The 27,012-nt window shown below is 40.5% G+C and overlaps 1 protein-coding gene across 3 annotated transcripts in view; it reads left to right on the top strand.

Annotated features, from left to right (window-relative positions):
• IQGAP2 (IQ motif containing GTPase activating protein 2) overlaps positions 1-27,012 on the top strand; it is a 362,038-nt gene that overhangs the window by 188,801 nt on the left and 146,225 nt on the right. For 2 of the 3 annotated variants that reach the window (XM_053588306.1, XM_053588326.1), the window contains exons 3-5: positions 5,424-5,580; positions 17,459-17,536; positions 24,996-25,072. In XM_053588306.1, coding sequence (XP_053444281.1) covers positions 5,424-5,580; positions 17,459-17,536; positions 24,996-25,072 — 312 coding nt within the window. The remainder of the gene's footprint in view (positions 1-5,423; positions 5,581-17,458; positions 17,537-24,995; positions 25,073-27,012) is intronic. The other variant, XM_053588316.1, reaches the window with a different exon arrangement.

Raw genomic sequence — 27,012 nt, 5'->3', positions numbered from 1 at the left:
TAGCTCATGGAACAGATAAGGCTCTGAGGTTGAAGTTGGCAATAGAAGTTTGATTCTTGCTCACAGGAAGTTCAACAGTGTAGGGTAGAAGCGAGAAAACGCAAAGATTGTTTTTTAACACCACACAGTCATTCAGGGACCCAGACTGTTAGAAATTCTTTTACCTTTTTTAAAATTTCAAAATATTAAGGGGATGCAAATGTTTTTGTAACATGGATAGCTTTTATAATGCTTAAGTCAGGGCTATCAGTGTGCCATCACCTGGATAGTGTTCCTTGTAACTCCTAGGTAGGTTTCCCCTCTCCGCCACGCCCCCTCCACTCTCCAGGATTTCTAATGCCTTTTACTTGTGTCTCTGTGCCTATGTGTACCCATTGACTGGTTCCAAATTATGAGAATACATGTGGTATTTGTTTTTCCATTCCTGAGCTACTTCATTTAGGATAATGGTCTCCAGTTCATCAAAATTGGGCCCCACACAGATGCCATGGGGCTAGGAATGCAGACCCTGACTAGCAGCCACTCTTACCTGTCTCCTAACCCTGTGGGTTGCACAATATGGTATTTGTGCCTCCTTTTTCTTTAAAAAAAAAAAAAAATAGATCAAAAGGATGATCAGCCCACTTGATGACTGTGCACTAGTTTGGAAGTTTGCATGGCATGGTTTCTGTTTCACTGTGAGGTATTTTAATGCCTTTAGAGCAATAGTTAGTACCCAGTCTGGCTGCTTACTATCAGCAGAATTTATGACCTGTCCCAGGAGAATAATCTTGCATTTTTTAATCCTATTTTGACTGACCATTGATAAGGGTTTCCAAGTTGTATCTTATGAGAAGAATCTTTGAGAGCCTGTCTAGATTCATGGGAGTTCTTAAGGAGGTGCCTCCATTTGGGGAGGCACTGAGCTTCCTGCAGCCTCCCTCTATCCTGCTACAGCACTTGCAAGGTGACCGTAACCTAGTACTTAATTACCCTCCGGTAACACTTACCATGCCTGTTGCCAAGTAGGTGAGAGAGATGGAGTTCTGAGAGCGCAGAAGAAACCCCAGGAACGCTCACCCCTGACAGTAAGCATGCTGCCCCCTGACCTCACACAGGAGCAGTGCCAACATCTGCCTCGAAGCCTTGAACTCTCACTGATGCTCTGGAAGTCTCTGCAATATCTTGTTATCACTTCCCTTTTACACTGGGCTGTGGGCCTGGACTGGAGGATTCATTCTTCTCTTTGGTTAATTGTGAGAAGGTAAAATTGGAATTAGAGAAGCAGAGGCCTCTGGCAGCTTTACGGAGTTCTTTCACTTACGAGCTGTGTGGCCTTAGGCTTTTCCAAGCCTCAGAAAAGCTCAGATAGCTCAGAAAATTGTCAGTATCTGGAAAAAATACCAGAAAGTCATCTGCAAATAGTAATCCTGATAGCTCTTCTTCCTTACAGGGTGGTCATGAAGATTAAATGATAATCCCCCCCCCCCCCCAAAGTATCACATTATATCTAGGCTCTAGCACAAAATAGTATTTGATAAATACTAGTTATTGTTGGTAATAATAGCATCATCATTTGGCTTTCAAAGCAGTGGAAAGGAGATATCCCCATTGATGGCTCATGTTTCAAAAATGTAACATTTTGTAAGTCCTTGGCAATGTCTTAAAAGAATCATGATGTAACTGTGATACTTGCAAAATTTTTTTCTTAAGGAGTCAAAAATCTTTATTTTAATAACCACATATTAGGTGCCTCCTGTGAGTAAACAGGTTGCTGACACAAAAGGATTATAAAGAAAAAGATGATGTGTCCTTTGCCTTCTTAATGTCAAAAGAATTAGCCATGACTGTATTTTAAATAGGCTACATTCAACCTAAGGTTTCAGTATCATCAGTGTTTTAAGCCAACTGCATATATATTCATTCTATCACAGACAAAGATGATTGTGATTAACTTTTTTTAAAACAAGGCCAAGTGTAAAATATCATGCTTGAGAGTTTTTATTTTAGCATCCTGCCCCTCCCTCCCAATTGTCAACTTATCTCCCCCAACTCTTATGACCAATTGTCCATATACAGCCCTCCCACATACACCCCAATTACCAGGTCATTATAAAGCAGTGGTTCTCAACCTTTCTAATGCCGCGGCCCTTTAATACAGTTCCCCTGGGTTGCGATCTACAGGTTGTGAACTGCTGTTATCCAGAAGTCATGTATTATTGTGGGAAAAATGATTTCTTAAAGTTTTTCAAGATAATTACTTAAAAACAGATTGTTTTAATGTGAAATAGCTTAATGCTGTGATTATTTAGCTTAGAAACTTGGTCTAGTGCTGTGACTCTTTACTTGGTCAGACTTTTTTTAAAGGTAACATTAGTATTAACTTTTCTTCTTTAATTTACCAAGTCTGTGCTACTCTTCCTTCAGTTTGTTGTTTGTTTGGTTTTTAGGATTTTTTACCTATAAACCAAATAATCCCTCACTATCTAGTGCATAATGTATGGAACAGTCAAGTTCATCATCATTTCCTCTTACCTGGACCTTGTTCTTCACAGACCCCTGGGATGTTAGAACGGGAAGGATTTTACCAACCAGAAGCTTCTTTCCATCATTGCATCTCTTTTAGCAGGGAGAAAACTGGACCCGGGAGAGGTTGGGAACCATGCCTGCTGTCAACCACCACTCATGGCTGGGTCCTGGTGCAGAGCGCGCCCTCGGCCGCCTGCCCCCTCCCTGGCTGGTAGTATTTCTCTTTTCTTTGACCCCCTTTTCTAAGCTGTCACCAGTTCCTATTACTGTTTTCTTGAAATGTCTCTTCTCTTCTTCCCCCACTTCTTCCTGTCTGATCCTGTCCCTCAACACCTCACAATGGCAAAGCCCCGGAGGAGAACTTCATCTTCAGGACATCTATTGTACCAGATGAATTTTCTCTAATTACTGCTGTCAGCATGTCACTGCTCTTCTGTGAGGCTGCCGGGAGCTCCCTGCTTCGGATGGCAATAAATGCCAGCAGCCCAAGCCCTCCGCAGCCCGATGTCACTGTGGGCACTCAGCTTTGGTGCTTTCTTCTCCCCAGGAGCTCCAAAGGCCCCTCGTCTTCTCTGGGTTCCCTCCACGACTCAGCCACGTTTCTTTCGTGCCTTTCTTTGGCCATTCTTCCCAGGGTCCAGTTTTCTTCCTGCCGTATTCCCTATAGCAGTTCCTTGAATAATGTTTTGTTATGACATTGATGACAAACATCCTTTCATTATAAACATGAACATCCTTTCATTATAACATTGATGACCCAAAAAAATGGCTTCTCAACAAGGTCACTGTTGAGAAGGGTGAATTATTTCCTTACTTTTTTCATTAATCTTTCTTAAATGTATGTGTAGCTCACATTTATTTCAATGTCTAATACTGGAGGTATTTTAGTCTTTAGAAGTTTGATGTTTTTGTGATCAGAAATATGTTGTAGGGACTTAACTCTTGTGCGTGCTACATATTAATTAGTCTGTGGTAAAACTGGTTTCCTTATAGTCATTTTGCTTAAAGTCACAGTTGCCAAGAACCTATGAACCGTGTTACATGAGGACTTGCCGTTCTCTGTTCTTCCAGGCCAAGTCCAGGTTCCACCACTGTTCAGTGTTTTCTCTGATTACTGCAGTGATAACCCAGTAATCCCCTTTTATTACTGAGTTTATTATTATTCTGTATCCTACCACATAGCATTGAACATGATATCCTCTCCAGAATGGTTCTATGGAATTTTCTCGCAATTTTACTGCCTTCTCAATTATATTTAATTTTCTTTGAAGGCAGAGCTTCTCTTCTGTTTATATTTTCCTCACATACAGTATTCCATCTTATCCCCATGTAGGCCCGCCCTCAGTGGATGCCTGAAACCACAGATAGTACCAAGCCCTGTGTATACTTTTTGTTCCTACAGATACATACCTGTCATAAAGTTTAATTTATAATTTAGGCACAGTGAGAGATTAACAACAATAATAAAATAGAACAGTTATAATAATATACTATAATAAAGTTAAGAAAATGTGGGTCTCTTTCTCTCACTCAGAATACCTTACTGTACTGTCCTGATGCTTCCTGTGATGAAAAAGGGATGGAGTAGGGTGCCACAACACTTCATCATGCTGTTCAGAATGGCTTGCAGTTTAACACTTATGAATTGCTTATTTCGGAAATTTTTCATTTACTATTTTCTGACTGCAGTTGACCTTGGGTAACTGAAACTGGAAAGGGAAACTGGAAAGGGGGGAGTACTGTATTCTGTTTTTTGATAGTGTCTAATAAGTGGTCGGTAATGACTACTTATTGGGGGGTCATCGAGCTTTTAAAAGATGTCCAGAGCTATGAGGAGTTCAGACGTTTGGCAGTGTTTGCAGCTTGGATCGGGATCAGTTGTTTATATTACAGCACAGTGCTCTGCCTTCCAAGCGTTGCTGGGATCAATTGCTGTGTTAATGATCCTCTGGGGGTATTGCCTATATAGTTATGGTGCTCACCCAGATCAGTGGCTGGGTGGCAGAGAGTTGGCGGTGGGGGCGGGGGGGCTCCCCTACTGAGAACTGTACACCTGCCTTTCAGATCTTACAGTAGATAGTCATTTCTTGAGAATGGGTAGGAATAGCATTGTCCTCATAACTCTGGCAGAGTCTCGGCACACCAACACAAACATCATAAACTGGCCTATTTCCTTTCCCACTGTGTGTCCTTGAGCCAGTAAAGACCGTAATGTTCCCTTTTCTACAATACTGGCATAATATCCTGAGATTTGATCTGATCTTTGTCTAAAATATTTTTTTCAGAACCTAGTAAGTACTGTATCTTCCCCAAAAGATAAGTGAGTTGTAATAAGTTCCTAGTACTGGAAAAGGGACTGTGTGTCATTTGAAGACCAGGTCTGCTGTCTGAATTTTTGTTGCTCCTTTCCCACGTCTTCCTAGTTTCCTTGGTGGTCATCCTTGCACTGAGGCAGCTAAGCTTCATGGTACTTTGGACTCTGGGCTCCCCAAGGCATACCCCTGGCAGGAGTTCCCTTTGCTAAAGGCTCATAAACCTTGGAAATATTTTTTCTTTTAATTGTCAGCTCTACTAATTCCACCCATACAAAAGAGTTTGGTCTTTTCCCTCTGGGCACAAAAAGAGAATTAGCAGAGACTCAAATGAGGGGAAATTGACAGCTCTGTGTTGGGGTGGGGGGGCATTCATGGCCCCTGGGCTTTTATTCCCCTGTTTGTTGACCTCATGTTCTGAATCCTTGGCCCACTCAGTTTTCTCTTCCCACTAGTGACAACCTGAGGATGTTTCAGATCTTACTCCCTGTATCTCCAACACACACAGTGAAATGCTGCATGACTTCATTTGCAGAAAATCACCTAACTGGAATCATTTTTACCCAACTGGAATCATTTTAAGTTTTTTAATTTTTTTTTTAGGTGGATGGAAGTCTGCTTAGTTGAAGAATTGCCACCAACCACTGAACTGGAAGAAGGGCTCCGGAACGGAGTTTACCTTGCAAAGTTAGCCAAGTTCTTTGCTCCAAAAATTGTATCGGAAAAAAAGATCTATGATGTGGAACAAACGCGTTATAAGGTAACCAAGATCTAATTGGTTTTGGCTTCCAGCTAAAAGTGAAAGTTTGGTATTTCATTTCCTCTCCTTTCTTCTACTCTTAGTGTTTCTGTAAGGATATTGTGGGAGAGGGGATGTCCTTGGAGGGTCCTTGCAGCCTGCTAATAATCATTCCTGAGGCAGCAGCAGTTTGGAAAAGCCAAATGTTTCTATTTCTGGGCTGAAGCTGAAAGACCTCTGGTTTGTTCCCCTCCCTCCTCAATTCCTTCATGGAGGTCGTTTGTGACTTTAGTGCCAGCAAAGGTAAAAGTGGGGGCACCCTGCCCCTCCTTTTATGCCTCCAACACAGATTATTGCTTCCTATATTCTCATCAAGGAATAGAGTACCCAGCTGGTACTTGAAGAGTGAGGGCCAATGCCATAAAACAAGTAGTAATGTTGATCAGCTAAGAATTCTTCTCCATTTGGTGTTTAAAACAAAATCAAACTAACCTTTTTGTATACAACTAGTTTTAAGAATTGTCTCGTGGTTACCTTGGAAGGACCGGAAAATATAAAGGGTAATCACAGCCCTTTTAGAAACAGCAACAAACCCACTGTTATTTAAATCTGGAAGAATGGGGGGGAGGGGGGGGGAGCAGGGAGCAAAGTGAGAATAAACACCAATTTTACAGTAATAAAAATGCTGATCATATATATATATATCAAATTATTTACAGATAAAATGATACATCTAGGATTTAGTTAAAAATAATTGGGAGGAGGGTGGATAAATGATACAAAACAGACCACGAGTTCCTTATCATTGATGTTGGGTGGTGGATACATAGGAGTTTATCTTTTTTTTTATATTGGAAAATTTCCATTAAAAAGTAAACAAGTCAACACCAACTTAAAGGTTTCTCCACTGGGGATGTATCTTTAGCAAGGAGTTTAAAAATGGTTAGTCATATATTCTGGAGTATGTGACGTCTCATCTCTGATGGGTCCAGGTTTTTAAAGCCTCTTTGGAATTTGATTCTTTATTTTCCTAATATATTTAGTTCTTGATATTAGTATTTCCTGTCTGTAGATTTTCAAGTATCCTTAAAAGTTTTCTCTTGCAAATAAAGTTCCTTGTCTTGCACTTGCAGGGATACCGAGAAAAGTTGAAAATGGAATGATTTCCCCTTTATTGTATGATTCATACTCTTTTTAGGTCTTTAAACAAAATAGGTTTTAAAAATCTGTATCTTGAATTCATATCAGATGATCGAATAATCCTTAAGGTTAACCATAGACCAGTTAACTGGCTGAATCCCTTTTCAGTCCGTCTTCATAGCCTCATTGAGAAGGCAACTGAGGAAAAGAATTTGCCTTGAACAACGTTATGAATAAAAATGTTTGCATTTGTTGCAGTAAGTTGGACTTATTGAACTCATGTGTTGGACCTGGGCCTTTCAAAAGACTTTAATAAAACAACAACTTTGCCAAAATTAAAGTTTTAAAACATTTTTTGAAAAATATTTTTAGAAATTCAGACAAGCACAGGAAGAAACCATCTATATCCCTCCTCCACAAAATAAACATTTGTCCACATTTTAGACTATGGCTTCTTTTTTCCCCACTGCTTTTACTATGGTTATTATTAAGATCCAGACCTGTGAGGAGTAACACAACTGTAGATTGGATGGGAGGGTTGAAATGTAATTGGCTAGACTCCAGTCTGCCCTGAGAGGGGGTGGTGGAGTCTCTTGGCTTTGTGGACTAAGAGTCAGGCTGGAAAGGCAGGCAGTTCGTGGAAGGTGAGCCTCAGAGCAGGGTGTGGGTTCTTATTTCTTCCTGGCACATCGTATGTCTTGAACATAGATGTTTCCTTCCAGATCAGCTTTGGGCCCTCAGGACAACTTAAGCAGACACCTTCTCCTCCTGGCATTAGAGATCTTACTATCTAAATGAATAGCAGATTCTCTTTAGAATGGGGACAGGCAAGACACAGTCTCACTCTGTCACCCTGGGTAGAATGCCATGGTCATAGCTCACAGAAACCTCAAACTTTTGGGCTCACGAGATCCTCTTGCCTCAGCCTCCCAAGTAGCTGGGACTACAGGTGCCCACCACAATGCTCAGCTAGGTTTCCTTTTTTTAGTAGAGACAGTCTTGCTCTTGTTCACCTGATCTCAAGGGACCCACCTACCTGAGCCTCCCAGAGGGCCAGGATTACAGGCATGAGCCACCACACCCGGCTGAGATAATATTTTCAATCTCTTGTTATGAAATAAAATACCCACAGGGCCTGGGCAGGTGACAATGTCCCAGTGGAAATGTGACATGAGATGGAATGTTCTCCTTTGCTGCCCTGTCGGGCCCCTGGAAGGTTTGGTGGCACAGCAGGGATGCTGGCAGAGGGGCAGGAAGAAGGGGCAGTGGGAGGAGGTGCTGCTGGCCCTGGTGTGGGGGTCCTCCCCACCCCCACACCACTGATCTAAAAGAAAAATTTGAAACAACCCCTGTGGATTCACTGGAGAAAGAGGTTTTTCTTTTTTCTTTTTCTTTTTTAAATCTCTGAAAGTGCCTAGTATTCTTGATGGAAATTTTTAGTGATTTGCCAAGTAATCATAAAATTTTATTTTAGGGCCTTCTCCTTTCTTACACAAATATGAAAGGAGACAAATATTAGTGAATAGGCTACTCAGCTTCCTGTTATGTTCTTCAGAACTAAAGCGTGGGCCTTGCCAAGGAGCACTAAATCATGGAACAGCGGCCGAGGTGCTGCGGCACCGGGGAGCACTCACTCACCCAGGCCAGCCCCTCCGAGTGCCATCTGGAAACCATGAATTCAGTGAAGCTGGGCTGTCGCTACAGGGTCTGCCTAGACGGCGCCTATGAAATACGACCTGCCTGCGAGGCAAAGGGTCCCCAAGGCAAGGCCATGTCCCTGATGGACTCAGCATTGGCACTGATGGCTTTGACAGCTGTCAGGCTGACAGGAGCTTTCATGCTGTCTCATCATCTCTGTCTGCCATGTTGTGTACAACTGTGGTTCCTTGTTAACTTAGGGTTTAGAAGATGTCCTAGGTCTTAGAGTTAAACTCTAAGGTCTGAGTTATGCGGCCACATCATGTGTGCAGTGGTGTTGACCCCATCTCTTGGACATGCCATAGTGTATTGTAAAGAAGGCAGGTGGCTTCTCTGCCCTATCTCCAGTGAATGGCTCGGGGTCTGGTCCATAGTAAGTGCTCGGGGAAATAGCTGTTGTGGGGAGGAATGAATGGCAGTAGTTTCATATAAGCTAAAGTTTTCCCTTCCTCTTCTTTCATGCTTGATTTGGTATTTATTTGATGTGCTTAGAGTGTGACACCCTTCAAGACTGATGCTCAAACCTCTTGCAGAACTGCCTGATGGGTGTGTGTAAAAACTGGACTCCTGGGTCCCATCCCAGACTGGGGAGTCAGGAAGACTCTTTGACCTGAGACTCAGCAAGCTAGGCTCTTGGTAAATTACCTGCAGTTGGTTCTTAATATACTAAGGGAACCATTGTTCCAACTAGGCAGATAAATATTAATATAATTATCATAAAGTTGTAGAGAAAGAAAAAGTTGTACCATGCTGGAAATCCGCATAAGGTAGAATTCATTCATTCACCTGTACAGCACTCCCCACTGCCTGGCATGCAGGCATGGTGCTAAGAGTGAGCAGAGCAGTCACGGCCCTGATTTCCTGTCACTTACATGGAGAGATAGACCTGCAGTTGGTGAGTTAATATGCAGTTGTGAATTGCAAAATGTGTCTGAAGGAAAAAATGGAAGCCAGTGTTATAGCCCGATCGCAATGGGCACGAGACGGGCTTCTCTGAGGAGAGGTTTGCTCTGCAGCTAGAAGTTTGAGAAGAAAGTCATCTAAGTGCAGGCCAAGGGTAGGGGATGGGAAGAACACTCCAAAAAACAGCTTGGCCACAACTGAGTGGCTGAAAGGCTCCAGAGAGGGACAGCAGTGGAAGATGAGGCCAGGAGGGAAACAGAGGTGAGACTGTATGACTGTGTAGGCTCCAGGAGGACCAGCGATTTCATCCTAAGTACAGCCGTTAAAGCCATGGAACAGGCATCACGATGCAATGTGGGGCGGTTGGGCTCTAAAGAGATCAGTTGCTGCTATGTGGAGACTAAATGGGAGGGAGGGTGAGGGTGGTGGCAGAGTCCAGCGAGGGATAATTCAGTCCAGGTGACTGGTGGCAGTGTCCTGCACAGGCAAGAAGTGAATGCCTCCAAGTGTGGAAACAAAGGGTAGATCCTGGAAAGGAGCTGGAAATGGATGGAGGCCATGGGGAGAAGACAGCTGGGTGGACAGCGGGGGACAACTGAGGAGGAGGGGGTCATCCTGTCTGCCCTAAGGGGACTGCAGAATGGTTAAGGGCTGGGAAGGTGTCCATGATGTGGGCTTGAGAGATTAGAAGAGTGTTCTTAAGCAGACTGGTATGGACAAGAGAGAAGAGCAGGAAGGAAGGGCATATCTTGAAAAGGCATCTTGGGCAGCACTGTGATAACTGCAGATTTGTTTAGGCACGCCTTAAATCAGGAAGGCACATGCAGAGTGGTTAGCTATGTGAGCTGCAGGTTCAAAATTCTTCAGAGTCTACCTTTACCACTAACTGCCTCCCTGAGCTTCAGTTTCCTCACCTGTAAAGTTGGAATACAAATTGAGTATTTCTCATCCAAAACTCCAAAATCTGAAGCTTTTTGAGTTCTGTCATGATGTGCAAAGGAAGTGCTCGCTGGAGCATTTTGGATTTCAGATTAGGGCTGTGCAACTGGTCAGCATAATGCAGATACTGCAAATTTTATTAAAAATCCCAAATCAGTTCTGGTCTCAACCATTTTGACTAAGGGATACTCAACCTAACAACAGTACCTACCTTTGGGATATTGGGAGGAATGAGTGTGATTATCCACACAAGGCTCTTGGCACAGATTCTGATAGTTGTAAGCACCCACTGGACGTAGGAGGGGGCAGTTATCCCAAGGCACCTGAACAGTGTGAGGTGAACTTAATATTCAGACTTGGTGTCAGGGGTTCTGCAAGGGAGTCTTAACCTGAGCCTAACAAGTTAGGTCAACACAGGTATCTTACATACTTGTGACCTTAGTTTCCTCATCTGTAAAATAAATTATTGATTTCTAAGCTTCCTGATAGTTTGAAAATGCTCTGATTCTGATACGTAGGAAATTAGTATCCAAAGAAGATAATTCTTTTTTTTTGAGACAGAGTCTCAAACTGTGGTCCTGGGTAGTGTCGTGGCGTCACAGCTCACAGCAACCTCAAACTCTTGGGCTTAAGTGATTCTTTTGCCTCAGTCTCCGAAGTAGCTGGGAATATAGGCGCCCACCACAATGCCTAGCTATTCTTTGGCTGTAGTTCTCAATTGTTTTGGCAGACCCAGGCTGGATTTGAACCCAACCGCTCCAGTGTATGTGGCTGGCTCCCTAGCTGCTGAGCTACAGGCACCGAGCCAAGAACTCTTCATCAATGCAATTTAAAGTAGATGGACTTAGTGCACTGGTGTTACAGTAGCTTAGCAGTGGAAAATTACCATATGCTTTCTAGTTCAATACCTGAAAAAAATTAGGTAGCTGGACCAAAGCTGTTCACCTGATCTAATGTTAATAGATAGGACTGGTGGGGAAAAAATAACTTGCTGAAACTAATGATAATGGACTCAGAATTTTTTTTATCATTAAGTCATAGCTGTATACATTAATGCGATCATGGGGCACCATACACTGGTTTTATAGACCATTTGACATATTTTCATCACACTAGTTAACATAGCCTTCCTGGTATCTTCTTAGTTATTGTGTTAGGACATTTATATTCTACATTTACTAAGTTTCACATGTACCCTTGTAAGATGCACCGCAGGGGTAATCCCACCAATCACCCTTCCTCACCTCCCTTTCCCCCTTCCTCCTATTCTTAGGTTATAACTGGGTTACAGCTTTCATGTGAAAGCCATAAGTTAGTTTCATAGTAGGGCTGAGTACTTTGGATACTTTTTCTTCTATTCTTGAGATACTTTACTAAGAAGAATATGTTCCAGCTCCATCCATGTAAACATGAAAGAAGTAAAGTCTCCATCTTTCTTTAAGGCTGCATAATATTCCATGGTGTACATATACCACAATTTATTAATTCATTTGTGGATCGATGGGCACTTGGGCTTTTTCCATGACTTAGCAATTATGAATTGGGCTGCAATAAACATTCTGGTACAATGATCTTTCTTATGATGTGATTTTCGGTCTTCCTAGTAGAGGAATTATAGGATTGAATGACAGATCTATTTTTAGATCTCTTAAGGGTTCTCCAAACATCTTTCCAAAAGGAATGTATTAATTTGCATTCCCACCAGCAGTGTAGAAGTGTTCCCTACTCTCTACATCCACGCCAACATCTCTGGTTTTGGGATTTTGTGATATGGGGTAATCTTACTGGAGTTAGATGATATCTCAAAGTAGTTTTGATTTGCATTTCTCTGATGATTAAAGATGATGAGCATTTTTTCATATGTCTGTAGGTTGTGCGCCTGTCTTCTTCAGAGAAGTTTCTCTTCAAGTCCCTTGCCCAGCCTGCGATGGGATCACTTGTTCTTTTCTTGCTTATACGTTTGAGTTTTCTGTGGATTCTGGTTATTAAACCTTTGTCGGAGACATAACCTGCAAATATCTTCTCCCATTCTGATGGCTGTTTCCTTGCTTTCCTTACTGTGTTATTGGCTGTGCAGAAACTTTTTAGTTTGATCAGGTCCCAGTAGTGTATTTTTGAAGCTGCTTCAATTGCCCGGGGAATCCTCCTCATAAAATACTCACCCAGACCAATTTCTTCAAGGTTTGTCCCTGCACGCTCTTCTAGTATTTTTATATTTTCATGTCTTAAGTTTAAATCTTTAATCCAGTGAGAGTCTATCTTAGTTAATGGTGAAAGGTGTGGGTCCAGTTTCAGTCTGAGTTTTTGTATGTAGTCATCTAACCTGTGCCTCTTTAGAGGACAGTTTAAGTCATTCACATTACTGGAGAATATTGATAAGTCTGGTAAAATTTGGGGTATCAAGTTTTTTGAAAGTCCAGTGGACATTTTTAATCCTTTTGTCACTGTGGAAGTTGGAGTTTGATCAAAAGTTTCTGAGTGAGTTTACTTTTGTGGCAGAGAATGGGGCTGGTCATTATGGAGGATAGGTCTGAGAATATCCTGAAGAGCTGGTTTGGTTATGGCAAATTTCTTCAACATATGAATGTCATTAAAGTATTTAATTTCTCCATCATAAATGAAACTCAGTTTAGCTGGATACAGGATCTGGGGTTGAAAGTTAATTTGCTTTAGGAGATTAAAAGTCGATGACCACCCTCTTCTGGCTTGAAAAGTTTCAGCAAAGAGATCTGCAGTCATTCTAATATTCTTCCCTTGTAGGTAAAGGATTTCTTACGTCTGGCTACTTTCAGAATTTTTTCCTTCATATTAACTTTAGTGAAGTTAATTATGATATGCCTGGGGGATGTCTTATTTGGATTGAGTTGTGCTGGTGTTCTGAAACTGTCTGCTATCTGAATTTCAGCATCTCTTGGCATGTCTGAAAAATTCTCTTTCATAATTTCATGGAGAAGGGCCTCTGTCCCTTGCGAGGCCACTTTATCACTCTCAGGGATTCCAATGAGGCAGATATTAGCCTTCTTCGAATTATCCCATAGCTCTCTGAGAGAATGATCCGTTTTTGCTCTCCATTTCTCTTCCTCTTTGAGAGTTTGGGAGCGTTTAAATGCTTTGTCTTCAATGTCAGAAATCCTTTCTTCTGCTTGCTCCACTCTGTTACTGAGGGATTCTACTGTATTTTTCAGATCTTTGAGGGCTGCAAATTCTTGCTTCAGTGCATCAAAATCTTTGGTGGTTTTGTCTTTAAATTCATTAAATTCTTGAGACAACTTTTGAATTTCTCCTCGAATTTCTAATTCCGACTTTTGAATTGCTTCTCAAATTTCTAATTCCAAATTTTCCTCCATTCTATTAATCTTGTTTGCAATCCAAATTCTGAATTCGATTTCTGACATCTCGGCCAGCTGTTTAAGAATGAGATCTTCAGTTACATCTGCCATATTTTTCCTTGGGGAGAGGTTGATCTATTCTGGTTATTCAGGTTACCAGAGTTTTTTTTACTGATTCCACCCCATGATTATTTTACACCATTTGACTTTTCCCCTGGAGCTTTGTCAAGGACCGGTACAGCACTACAGCCTGTGAAACTGGGTACCTGTTTGGTGTGGTGAGGGCTAAGTGGTTCTGTCTTGTTTTCAGCTGGTCTCTGTCTGACCCTAGTGAAACAGTTACTCTGGGTTGAAGCCTCAGCCGTGGGGAAATATCAGCAATTCAGTCACCCCACCCCCCATAGGCAACAACTAGAAAAGGAAAATCAAACCTTCCTACAACCACACACCCAGGGCACCACTTGAATAGTCCTCAGGCAATTGGCTCAGTTCAAAAGGTCCAAATCAATTGTCTCAGTCAGCACCTGTCTCAGGTGGGAGAGTTTAAAAGGTCTCTGGCAGAATGGAAGAAAAAGTACCCAATGTACTCACCCTTATTATGAAACTAATGTAGGACCTTCACATGAAAGCTATAACCCAGTTACAACCTAAGAATAGGGAGAAGGGGGAAAGGGAGGGAAGGGAGGGGGGAGGTAGGTGGAGGGAGAGGAATTAATGGGATTACACCTGTGGTGCATCTTACACGGGTATATGTGAATCCTAGTAAATGTGGAATGTAAAGGTCTTAGCAAAATAATTAAGAAAATGCTATGAAAGCTATGTTAACTAGTGTGATGAAAATGTGTCAAATGATCTATGAACCAAGTGCATGGTGCCCCATGATCATATTAATGTACACAGCTAGGATTTAATACAAATAAAAAAAAAAATAAATAAATAAATAAAAGGTCTCTGGCAACTGGATCGCAGGGGTCTGGTGAGAAGTCAAATATGATTTGCTCTGGTGCTCCAGGAAGTCAGGAGGACCCACCCAGCAAATAGATTAGTCTGGGAGGATGGACACCTCCTTCCCCAACTTGCACCTCTGTCATTCCCAGTCACTGATAGCCCTGCAGGGCTGTGACACAGTTGCCTCCAGTGAGCAGATACTCCAGAGGTTTACACCTATCTGAATCACAAGGAAATCTATATTTGCTCAGCCAGACCATTGTGGTCTGCCTCTATCCACCAGGGGGAGTTGAGACCTGACAACCTCAGGGGCTTAATGGAGGCTGGGGGGTCCACTCAGTTCCAGCCCTGCCTCTGATTGATGTTACTGACAGAACAGAACAACTTTGCGGGAATTTGTTTCTGTCCCTGCTAAATTCCCCCTTTGTTTGTATCCTTGGGGTCGCAGCTCGCCTCAGCAGGGTTGATGTGCGTTCTTCAACCTTCTCTCTTGGTGCAGTTCTAATCCACCAGGTTACTTGCTAAATTTCTGTCATTTAACTCTCCTTCTGGATGGGAGCCTCTGTGGAATTCTGGCTGTAGTCAGCCATCTTGTCTCAGGCTTCTCCGCCTCAGAATATTTTGTGCCTGTTTAGAAGAACATTTTCATTCCAATTGAAGCAAATTCAGTAACTGAAGATGTTATTGCTATAATTCACTACCCAAAGTATGTACTTCTTAAATATGCAAACATGAATCATTGTGTTCTGAAGCCAGTGTTTCTCAGGTGTTTCAAATGGATGAAGGATTGGAAACCTGTCATTTATTGTATAAATATTACCAAGATAACTACTTGTCCTTCTCAGCGTGAAGCGCAATAATTATAATAGTGAACGTTTGCTGCATTTTTAGGTGTAGTTTGAAACCAACTACTTTCTGTTTATTCTCAATTTAATCTCAGCAACTCCAAGAAGCATTTTATGGCTAAGGAACCGAGGTTCAGAAAGATTCGTGACTTTACTGAGACTACTTAACTTACAAGACTACTAAACAGATGGGTGTCTTTGTTACATAATTTGGGATTGTTGAAGCCCTCCAGCCTAAGACCCCTGAAATCCACCTGTGGCCAAACAACATTAGGTTTATTTAACTTGTTGAGCTAAGAAACACTGCATACTAATGGAGCCACAAGGAGAAGCGAGGGGCTTCGCATAGATTTGGACTTGTGCTGGATGATTCTAATAAGGACTTAGGGAAGCAAGGATCAGGTTTCTTTTGGGTGTTGCCAGGAAGCAGGATCAATTTGGCGTCTTGGTAATTTTTATACAGGAAGTGGGAAGATTGAGTGGGGACTAGATTGTCATCAGTAAAGAAACTGGAGTAGTTCATGTTCATTCGAAGAGAAGGATATTTCATTGTTTTGTGGTGCAGAGAGTCCTGATCTTTGACTTGCTTTAGGCTTGATGGCAGGTTGTTTCCATCCTGTTCTTCTATGGCAAAAGCAGCGTTATCTCAGAATTGTTTGTATCACGCAAAAGAAATGTATGCTGAGTTATAAATTCTCAAACATCATAGTCTGGATATTAACTCTCTGGGGCCTTCCTTCCTTTTTCTCTTCCTCTTTCTCTCCCCTTCTCTTCCTTTCTTCCTTTCCTCCTTTCCCTCCTTCCTTTCTTTCTACTATCCCTTCCTCTAACTATTTTATATCAACAAGCTAATTTTTTTTCTTTCCCCAAGCTAATCGAAGGTCACTAGGTCCTGTGTTCTTCTGTGGAGGAGCATTGGCATAGGAAAGGTTTCAGAGCTAGAGAGACCTCTCTCTTCTTGAATCCCAACTCAGGCACTTCACACCTGTTTGACTTTAGAATCATCACTTCATCTTTTTGGCCAAGTTTTCCTCATCTTTCAAAAGTGTGAATGATAATTGCCTTGTAGGGTGTTCTGAAAATTAGAAAAAACTTACAGAAAGTACTTGAACATACAGTCCAGTCGCAAATAGTAGCCACCATGAAAAAGGCATAATTTACTTACACTTTATAATTTCTAACAGCCATGAAAATACTTTTTATATAATAAACGATTAGATGGTAGAAGGTTACAGAAGGTAGGGAAAGCCCGACTTTCTGAATGAGATTATCAGTCCTTGGATGTTAGTTATATGATGAACCTTGCTATAGTTACTTTTCTGTACATTACTAAAAATGAAAAATAAAAGATAACATTGTGCTGTGCACTTAATATTTAAAAAAGATCATTTTAAAGCTCTTTGTGGTTGTTTACCTGATACATCTTAATGAGATAGTGGCAAGAACCCTATACTTAGAGACTGCAGAATAAATGGCTGTCTGGTTAGGACTCTAAAGAAAAAATGGATGACATGGCTATTTTTATTATACAGGTAAAAAAAGATCTTGTAAGACAATTCTGCTGAGGGTTTACTTGCTGTACAAGGCTAGAAATAGGGTTAAGAAGAGTATATATTTAAAATTAGCTCTGACTTGTGAGATAGTTTTCATTTTTATTTTTCTAAGTTTTCCGAGTTGTCTACAGAAACATTACAACATAAGAAAACAAAAGCATTTAGTCTTCTCAAAATTGTTTTTTCTGAAGTTGCTAGGCTTCATAGCCATGATTGCCAGATCCTTGACACTGTGTGCACACACACCCATGCACGTGTACATGTGTCTCATAAAACACTCTTAGGCATGTTAGACAGTAAATAATTTTGAGATTCTAGTTCAGAATTTGCCTCAAATGTGTGAATTATGGAAACTGTCATGGTCCATCATAACTGGTGGGGATGTTGCCAAGATACAGTTCAGTCTCCTTTCTTTGCGTGAGCATTAATAACTATTCTAGAAGCACAATTGAAAAGCGTCCTGCTAATGAAGAAATTTGATACAAATGACTCACTTTTTGTGTGGTTCCTTCTTTCTTTTTTCTCTCTCCTATCCTCACCTTAGAAGTCTGGCCTTCATTTCCGACATACAGATAATACCGTCCAGTGGTTAAGAGCGATGGAGTCTATTGGGCTACCCAAGGTAAGCATTCACATATGGGAACCTAAAAGGCAAAGGGGTACATACACACACATCTCATATTGAAAATGACTTAGCAGATTGGGGTTCGTTCACATACGAATGAGAAAAGTAAGGACTGCACAAAAATATGAGAAGGCCTATACAAAGTAGTATACGGCAAGAACTCAGAATAAGGTATGTAAACTTGTGCACAGAAATTAGTGTATACAAATAGTAAAAAGTGTGTATATATTAGAACAAGCTTTAGAGAGTAGATAGTTGACTTGAAATATCCAACTCCCTTTTTTTGTGTTGCTATTTATACTGAAGATTCTAAAGTCTCATTTCATTGCTATCTATCACTGTAAATTATTATAATTCTTTATGATAAGTCATTATATCACTTTGAATGTCCAGGGGCTAGTGAGTTATAGCTTTTAATTCTGAAATAGCTCTCCCAAACCAAATTCATTCATCAAATATTTATTGCTTGTTAAATTTGAAGAGTAGACACCCTTAAAGCATGTGAGAGAATTAGACAAGTGGGGGAAATGAGGAGATAATTATGTTAGATAAAAATTGTACAGCAGTTTTTTAACCAGTTATTTTGAAATAATTATAGGGGTTACAGGAAGTTGCAAAAATAGTACGTCTGTGTGTATCCTTCATTCAGCTTCCTGCAGCGGTAACATCTAACTGTAGTAAAATACTAAATCGACGTTGATGTGTTCATGTAAACTAGACCACAAAGCTTATTGGGTTTGACCATTTTTATAAGCATTTGAGTGAGTGTGTGCACACATGTTGTTGTGCTGTTTAAGCACATAAATAGATTTGTATAAGCATCACCACAGCCGAGAAAAAGACACCAGAGAGGAATGATCCTTTAGATTGCTTCCCTGCCCTAGCCCTGTCCCCTGGCAACCACTAATGTGTTCCTCTCCTTAGTTTTGTCATTCTGAGAATGACGTATAAATGGAGTCATTTGATAGAGTAAGATTGAGTTTTTGCAGTATGTGTATTAACGTTGAGATCAGTCAGGTTTTCAGATGTATCCATAGTTCTGTCCTTCATATTGCTTAGTGTGGACAGCTATTTTATAGAAATTATTTAAGTGTGGTCCAGCTTGAGGGCAAGGGGAGAGGTTACTGACTTATGAAAACTGTGGTGTTCTCATTAAGCGAGGTGTACAATTAAATACGCCAACCACCACAAAAATAAAAGATTACTCAATGTTAAGTTATGGGTGAGTATTTTTAATCATGCCTACATCTGTTCTAGCTCAGTCTCATTTTATCTCATGATCAATATTTGATGACTTTGTTCTGCCGTTTTTAGATTTTTTATTTTATTTTATTTTATTTTATGTTTTTAGAGACAGAGTCTCACTTTATTGCCCTCGGTAGAGTGCTATGACATCGCAGCTCACAGCAACCTCCAACTCCAGGGCTTAGGCGATTCTCTTACCTCAGCTTCCCCAGTAGCTGGGACCACAGGTGCCCGCCACAACACCTGGCTGTTTTTTTGTTGCAGTTTGGCTGGAGCCAGGTTTGAACCTGCCACCCTCAGTATATGGGGCCAGCGCCCTACTCACTGAGCCACAGGCTTCAACCTGTTTCAGCTTTTTTTAATCAGACTACTTTCCCTTCACTTAAAATGCCAGAGCTTTAGATATTATTCCCTTGTGGGCATTTGTTGTTATATATAGAATTCATATTTCTGGATTGTGATTTAGCAAGTACTAACTAGGGGCCAAGTGGTAAACAGATTAATAAAAAAGGAATTCAAACAGGATTTTTCTGTATGACACAACCAATTAATATCATTTCATCTCTTGGTAGATCTGATGTAAGCCTTTTCAGATTATCTGTTTTGGGCCAAATAAATGATTTTATAAAGCAGATTCTATTTTAACATTGATTTCTGTTATGAAGTCATTAGTATGTTGCTTTGCAGGGTTAAGAAACTAACAGTGTAGCTAATTGACCTTGATTGATTGATTTGTGATACTGAGAGCTTACTTTGTGCTCAGTGCCATGCAGGGTACTGGAAAGACAGTGCTGAATAAAATATTTTGGGGAGCTATAAATTGATCACATCTCCTTGCTAAACAAAGATACATTCATAAAGATTTTCCAGAAGTATAAATACGTCTGAAAGGCTCTTGTTGAAAGAAAAAGGAGGGAATTGTAGTTCTCTGCTTATGTAGAACCTTAAACTTCATAACATTTCTGAATTTGGGAATCCTTTTCTCATGGACACTTTAGCAGCAAACGTGTTAAAGGAAAGTTGGAAAGGCTTTGGAAATTTCCTAGGCTAGAGAGATTTCTCTAAATGCTTAGTGATGGTGCGTTTTGTAGCTCAAGACATTTTGCTTTTTTTCTCTGCATTTTTCTTTTTCTTTTTCTTTTTTTTTTTTTTTTTTTATTGTTGGGGATTCATTGAGGGTACAGTAAGCCAGGTTACACTGATTGCAATTGTTAGGTAAAGTCCCTCTTGCAATCGTGTCTTGCCCCCATAAATTCTCTGCATTTTTCGATGTCCAGTAGGAAATTGCACTTGAGTATCAAGTACTACCATGGAGCACATGGTTTAATTTTAGTTTTTATGTCACATTTTATAAAATATTACAAGTAAGTAATGTCAACATGCTTATGTTAATATTAGAAGCTTCAAGGTTAATTACTCTTTTTGTGTGCTTAGGAACAGAGAAGTTTGCTGCCCTACTCTGAAATCTCTTTTATCAGACTTTTAGTCTAAAGCTTAAAAAGAGTAGTGTGAAGGTGCATTATTGATAAAAGCCTTAATGTTCAGATAATTCAGTCTAGTAATTCTGTATTTAGATGATTAACCAAAAGAAGTAATCAGATGCTTAGAAAATGTAGAGATGTTCATCGCAGTGGCTTATAATAGTGAAAAAAATTAGGGACAAAACGGTGTTCAACCATGGGGAACCAGTTAAGCTATGGTTCAAAAATAGGAAAGAATCACTTGTATCTATTAGATGTAATCACCTTATAAGAATACTGAAGGAAGTTGGAAATAGTTTTGTTCTAACAAGTGTTTTAAATAGGTTTGCACTGAATATAATCTTGCTTTTACTTAAAAATACATTCATAAAAAAATCAGATATATACAGAAAAAAAAACACAAGAAAACAAATCAAATGCTAATAATGAAAAGCTGGAAGGTGGCATCATAGGTGTTTTTCCTTCATACTTCATATGCTTTCCAGATTTTATCCAGTGAACTATAAGCAAATAAAAAAATCTGTGTGTATGGTGTTTGCACGCACACATTTACAGAACTGTGTAGTCAAGTTGTTAGCCATGTAATAAAGTGGCTTTAAGAAGGCCTCCCTACTCAGGCTCATGGAACCCATGGGGAGTCACCAAGTGGCAGCCCATGTAGGCCCATACCTTCATCAAATATGCACCACCCAGTGCTGTAGGCACAGCCTTCTTGGTGGGGCTGTGAACCCCCATTCTCCTGTTGCCACTAGATGGCGTGCTGTTGGGCAGGATCCAGATGTAGTGATTGATCTGTTTATAGAACAAAATGAGGCAACAGCTTAGAGCAGGGGTCCTCAAACTTTTTAAACAGGGGGCCAGTTCACTGTCCCTCAGACCGTTGGAGGGCCGGACTATAGTTTAAAAAAAAAAAACTATGAACAAATTCCTATGCACACTGCACGTATCTTATTTTGAAGTAAAAAAACAAAATGGGAACAAATACAATATTTAAAATGAAGAACAAGTAAAGTTAAATCAACAAAGTTACCAGTATTTCAATGGGAACTATGGGCCTTCTTTTGGCTAAAGAGATGGTCAATGTTCGGTTCCTTATTTGTTACTGCTAGTCGTAACAAGTGATGCAAGTGTGCATCCATTAGTCTAGATCTGGTTGGAGATTTCAGATGTTTCATTCTGGAAAAAGTCTGTTCACAGACATAAGTGCTACCAAGGATGGTTGCCATTTTGAGTGCATGGTTCCTGAGATTAGAATATGTCTCAGAGGGGAGAGATGCATAGAAATTAGGAAGGCTGCTTGACTTGAATGCATCTTTCAGAGAGTCACAATTCTGCAGTTCAGCCAGTTTCATTTGGTAAATCGTATGCATTTTCAATGTCAATAGAAAATGGGTTACGGAAAAGCTGTATGTCCTGTTCATGGAGATGAAGCTCTTTAAATCTAAATTGGAACTCCTTTTGCAACTTTTCCAGTGAATCCACACATGTTTTATTTGGGAATGCAACCAATGGATTTTCCGCTAACAGATTTTGAGTTGTGGGGAGCTGGCAGAAATTTTCCTCCTTCACTTGTTTGATGAGGAGGCCTAATTTTACTTCAAATGCTTTCACATGTGATTGCATATCACAGATGAGCTTCCCCTTTCCTTGAAGTTACACGTTGAAATTGTTGAGTAGCTCTGTTACATCTATCAGAAAGGCAAGGTGCCATTTCCATTCTGCATCATTGAGCTCTGGTACCTGCTTTTTGAAAGCAGAAAAGCTGTAATCTGTGGAAGTAAATCATAGAAATGTTTCAAAATTCTCCCTCGACTCAGCCAATGGACTTCTGTGTGGTACGGAACATCTTCACAGGCAGCATTTAGCTCAGACAGAAATTCCTGAAATTGTCTGTGGTTTAGTGTATTACCTCTGATGAAGTTAACACAGATACCACAGTTTTCATAACAGAGTCCTACTTCAGTGATTTACTACACAGCACTTGTTGGTGGATGAGGCAGTGTATGGCTATTGAATGAGAATGGTTATGTTTGTCCATCTCTTGGTTAATGCAAGCAATTACTCCTTTCTTAGACCCCACGGTGCTAGGAGCACCGTCAGTTGTCACACTGGCTAGTTTTGCCCAGTCCAGCTCCAAACTATTCACAGTTTGGCAAACCTTTTCATAAATATCCTCTCCTGTAGTTGTTCCTTTGATGCTTTGCAGTGCAGCAAGCTCTTATCTGACTTCGAAATAGTCATTCGTACCACGAATAAAAATTAGAAGTTGTGCAGAATCACAAACATCATTACTTTTGTCAAGTGCCAAGGGAAAATAGGAAAGGTTTTTTGCGGAGTTTTGCAAATGCTGATGCAAATTGTCTCCCATTTCTTCAATCCTTCATGTAATTGAGGGTCCTGAAAGACTCACTGTACTAAATAAATCGGCCTTCTCTGGACACATCTCTTTGGCAAAAGAAAGAAGGCATTCTTTAACAAATTCTCCTTCCACGAATGGTCTGCCAGTGCACGCTATTATCTTGGCAACTTGAAAACTTGCTCACAGTGATGAAGTATTTAGCTGTTTCTGCTTCACAAAAGTATTTTGCTGAGTTGTCAATGTATATTTCAGTTTTAATATTTTATCTTTTCTCACTTCTTCCACCAAATTATCATACTTATCTTTATGTTGAGTTTGATAATGTTGATGCAAATTGTATTCTTTGAACACAGATGCTATATTCTGGCATATCAGACACACAGCTCTTTCCTTGTACTGCATGAAAAAAGTAATCATAAGTCTACTGTTCTTTGAATATCCTACACTCCGAGTCAATTTTTCTCTCTCTTTTTTTTTTTTGGTAGAGACAGAGTCTCACTGTACCGCCCTCGGGTAGAGTGCCGTGGCGTCACTCGGCTCACAGCAACCTCTAACTCTTGGGTTTACGCGATTCTCCTGCCTCAGCCTCCCGAGCAGCTGGGACTACAGGCGGGCACCACAACGCCCGGCTATTTTTCTGTTGCAGTTTGGCTGGGGCTGGGTCCAAACCCGCCACTCTCAGCATATGGGGCCGGCGCCCTACTCACTGAGCTACAGGCACTACCCCTCTCTTTCTTGATATCATTGTTTCCTAGGGATTCCAAATTGCTATTAGTAAAATACCAATATATATATATACAGCGCTCCAAAAACAATATAGCAGCAATAACTTTGCCAACACAGAGACATATAGGCTGCACTGCTCATCAGTGCAGTCTGATCAGTGCCCATCAATGCAGCCTTGCCAGTCCACATCATTTCAGCCTCACCAGTGCCCATATGGTGGAACTCCGCTTTTATTACCTCAGGCTCACACTGGTGTGGTGCGGGAACAGGCACGATTACCGAGCCGTTTCCTCTACCACCTTTCCAGTTCACACTACCCTGTGCGAACCGCACTGCAATCTGTGAACTCGCACAGGAATCTGATCACATGGGTGAGAAGACCCATGTGATCGGATTTCACTGCAGGAAAAAAGAAGGCACGTATGCCTTTTTTCTCCTGAATCTAATGCAAGTTCAGCCATACAAGCATATGGCTGAACTCGCACTGCTCAGAGATCGCAACAGTGTGAACCAGGGTTTACACAGCATGCGACTGAACATCATGCACAACTGAATAGCAATCAGAATATAAATGCACTTACTGGCAATTAAATTGGGTTTCCCACTCCTCGGCTGTCTGCAGAGCCCAATTAAGTTCCCATGGGGCCCTGGGCAGATTTCCAGTTTGGGGCCCCTATGCCATAACACTGAGCACTGACCATTTGCCATAACACTGACTGCTGACAATTTGCATTAATGCTGAGCCCTAACAATTTGCATTAACACTGGGCACTTACAATTATCACAATCACTGAGCACTGACTATTTGCATTACCTCTGAGCACTGACAATTTGCATTATCACTGAGCACTGACTATTTGTGTTATCACTGTGATGCAAGCCCCTTAGAAACTACCCCCAACCAACTAAACTTAAAAAAAAAAAAAAGGCTTTCCTAACTTCAGAAAAAAGGCTCTTCTAACTTCAAAAAAAGGTACCCCCTATCTGCAAAAAAAAAAGACCTCCTAACTTCAGAAAAAAAGGCTCCCCTTAACTGCAAAAAAGGCCTTACTAACTGCAAAAAAAAAAAAAAAGACCTCCTAACTTCAAAAAAAAAAAAAAAAAAAATCCTAACTTGTTCTTACCTCAGTCCTTAGGCAGCAGCAGGCTCTGCACAGGCAACCTGATGACTCCTCCGATTACACCAGAGACTGAGATGAGGAGTTGAGAGACAGAGGGAAGGAGGGGCGGAGAGAGACAGAGAGAAGGAGCGGAGTCGGAGAGTGTGGGGCACATTCCACACATACGCCCTGCAGCCTGGACAGGGGGTTGCTAAACAGGACGGCAGTAACACCTGGCAGGAGAGACAGAGAGAAGGAACGGAGTCGGAGATTTGGCGCACATTCCACACATGCGCACTGCGGCCTGGGACAAGTTGGCTACTAAACAGGACAGGCAGCTGTGGCAAAAACACCCGGCGGGCCGGATAAATGTCCTCAGTGGGCCGCATGTGGCCCGCGGGCCGTAGTTTGAGGACCCCTGGCTTAGAGCCTCCTCTGTTTATATAATTACAGAATAGCAAGGAAAATCAAAGTAAGATTATTTTGAAGATTTAAAATAATTTAGAGCAAGACATGTAATAAGCATTGCTTCTTTTGTTTTCCAGATATTTTATCCAGAAACCACAGATGTCTATGATCGGAAAAACATACCAAGGATGATATATTGCATTCATGCACTGAGGTGGGGAAAATACAAACTACAGAACTCTAAGAAATAGATGTAAATAAAACTACAATCTCAATTTTAGAAGCGACCTTAAGTTATTTCAGTAATTTGATTCAGTTGTTTTGAGTTTGCTGGTAGAGAAATAAAGTAATTGTCTCAGAAATGATACTTAAACTTTAAAATTATTTTTCTAATTTTTTAAAAAGCTAACTCAAAATACAAAACCAGAAAATTAATGAAAAACCTTTAAGTGTATGAAGAGAACTTAAGATGAAACTTCTGTGACTCCAGTGATAACATAAATCATATTTTTGAGTTATAATCTGGTTTACAAATATAATGGAAATTGACCAAATGGAGAGCTTTATTAATCATTATAATCTTGATTCAATGTACCTACAATTATAATTTGCTTCAATTCTTACCATAGATTAATGTAAGGATGGTTTCTTTTGACTTTTCATTCAGTAGAACTTATATCCTGAGGATAGAGAAGTGACAGAAGTTGCTTTAGTCAAATCAAGATACATTGTTTTAAAGCAATTGATAATTTAATTTTTGAAAATTTTGAAATTCTCCTAGTTCAGAGTATATTATATCTTATTGGCCTGGAAGAAATGTGATTTTTAGATGATAACAAAAATGACCCTAGAAATCCAGTTTGTGGCTGTTATTGCACACAGGTAATCGTTGGGAGACTTCATGTCTAATTAAATTTTAAATTACTTTTAGAACATCTGCCTTGTGTTTTTATCACTAGAAGTCATTTTCCTGGCAGAGTTTTCTGCCTAGAGGTTTATATTAACTTCTTCCTGGCTCTTTTCCTCTCCAAAGGAAAAGATTTCTATAATAATTCATGGCAATGTTGGCCTTCTATAGAAGAATTTTGATTATGTCATATAATTTGACTCTTTTCCCTAGTCAGTACTTATGAAATTGCTTTGAAAGATGACAGTTGCTAGAAATACAGAACAAATGTAGGTGCCTTTGCTATGATTTTTGAAAAGTACTGTAATAACTTAGAACAACTGGTTAAAAGAATAAAAACCCACTTCTATGCCTGCCTCCCCAGATGTAACTACAGTATCATTATGCCCACAGGTTTTATTTCTTTTAAGTGTCTTTTTTGATTGAAAAGTTAACAAACGCACCAGTCATATTTCTCCCTCCAAACCACAAACTGGGTAGTAACTAAGTCTCTAGACCATATAACCAAAGCTAAGAGAATTAAAAATACTTAGAGAGAAAAACATTCTTAGATCCAATTAAGAACCCTGCTTTATGCAGGCTAATCAATACCAGTGGTACTCCTGGACTCCAGGAGGCTGGAAGGCATCCTAATAACCCCACGTAGCACATTGACTTCAATTATCCTTCCTCCAGTTTCCAACTCATGAATTAAGGCAATATTTTGTTAACTCTGTTCCAGAAAACTTTATGCAAGTTGTTTTACGTGCAGTACCAGCTTTGTAAAAGGTCCTAAAGTTAACTGGACAATAAAGTCGGCAGGCATTGTTTTAGAAAAAAAAAAAAGAGGAAAAGCCCCAAACACCACTTTCTACAGAGAACCCACAGTTCAGTTTTATTCAGAGCAAAGAAAAAAAGAAACTTTTGATGATCCTAGAAGAAAGTCAGCGTAGGTTTGGCATCTGTACTCCAACTACACATGCAGTGAGGGCAGTGGTCTGCCGATACGGTGGCTTTGGTGCTGGGGTTGTCTACTGTTTGCCTAAGATGAAACACAGCAACACAAGGAGTGTCTGGAACAATGCTCGGTACTACAGTGTCAGGCACGACATTTCACTTCTCATACCACTGGTGATCTCTTGGCATACCTGGGCTCCTGCTCTTCAGTAAAGTTGCTTTTGCTATCGGACGTCTTGCGAATCTCCTTAGGTATTTTCCATCGATCATATTTGCAGCAGTCTTGCACGTAACATCAAGCAAAGCTTTGA

This window comes from Nycticebus coucang, chromosome 1 (assembly GCF_027406575.1).
Source record: "Nycticebus coucang isolate mNycCou1 chromosome 1, mNycCou1.pri, whole genome shotgun sequence".
NCBI lineage: Eukaryota > Metazoa > Chordata > Mammalia > Primates > Lorisidae > Nycticebus > Nycticebus coucang.
This window is presented reverse-complemented; position numbering and strand designations above follow the sequence as displayed.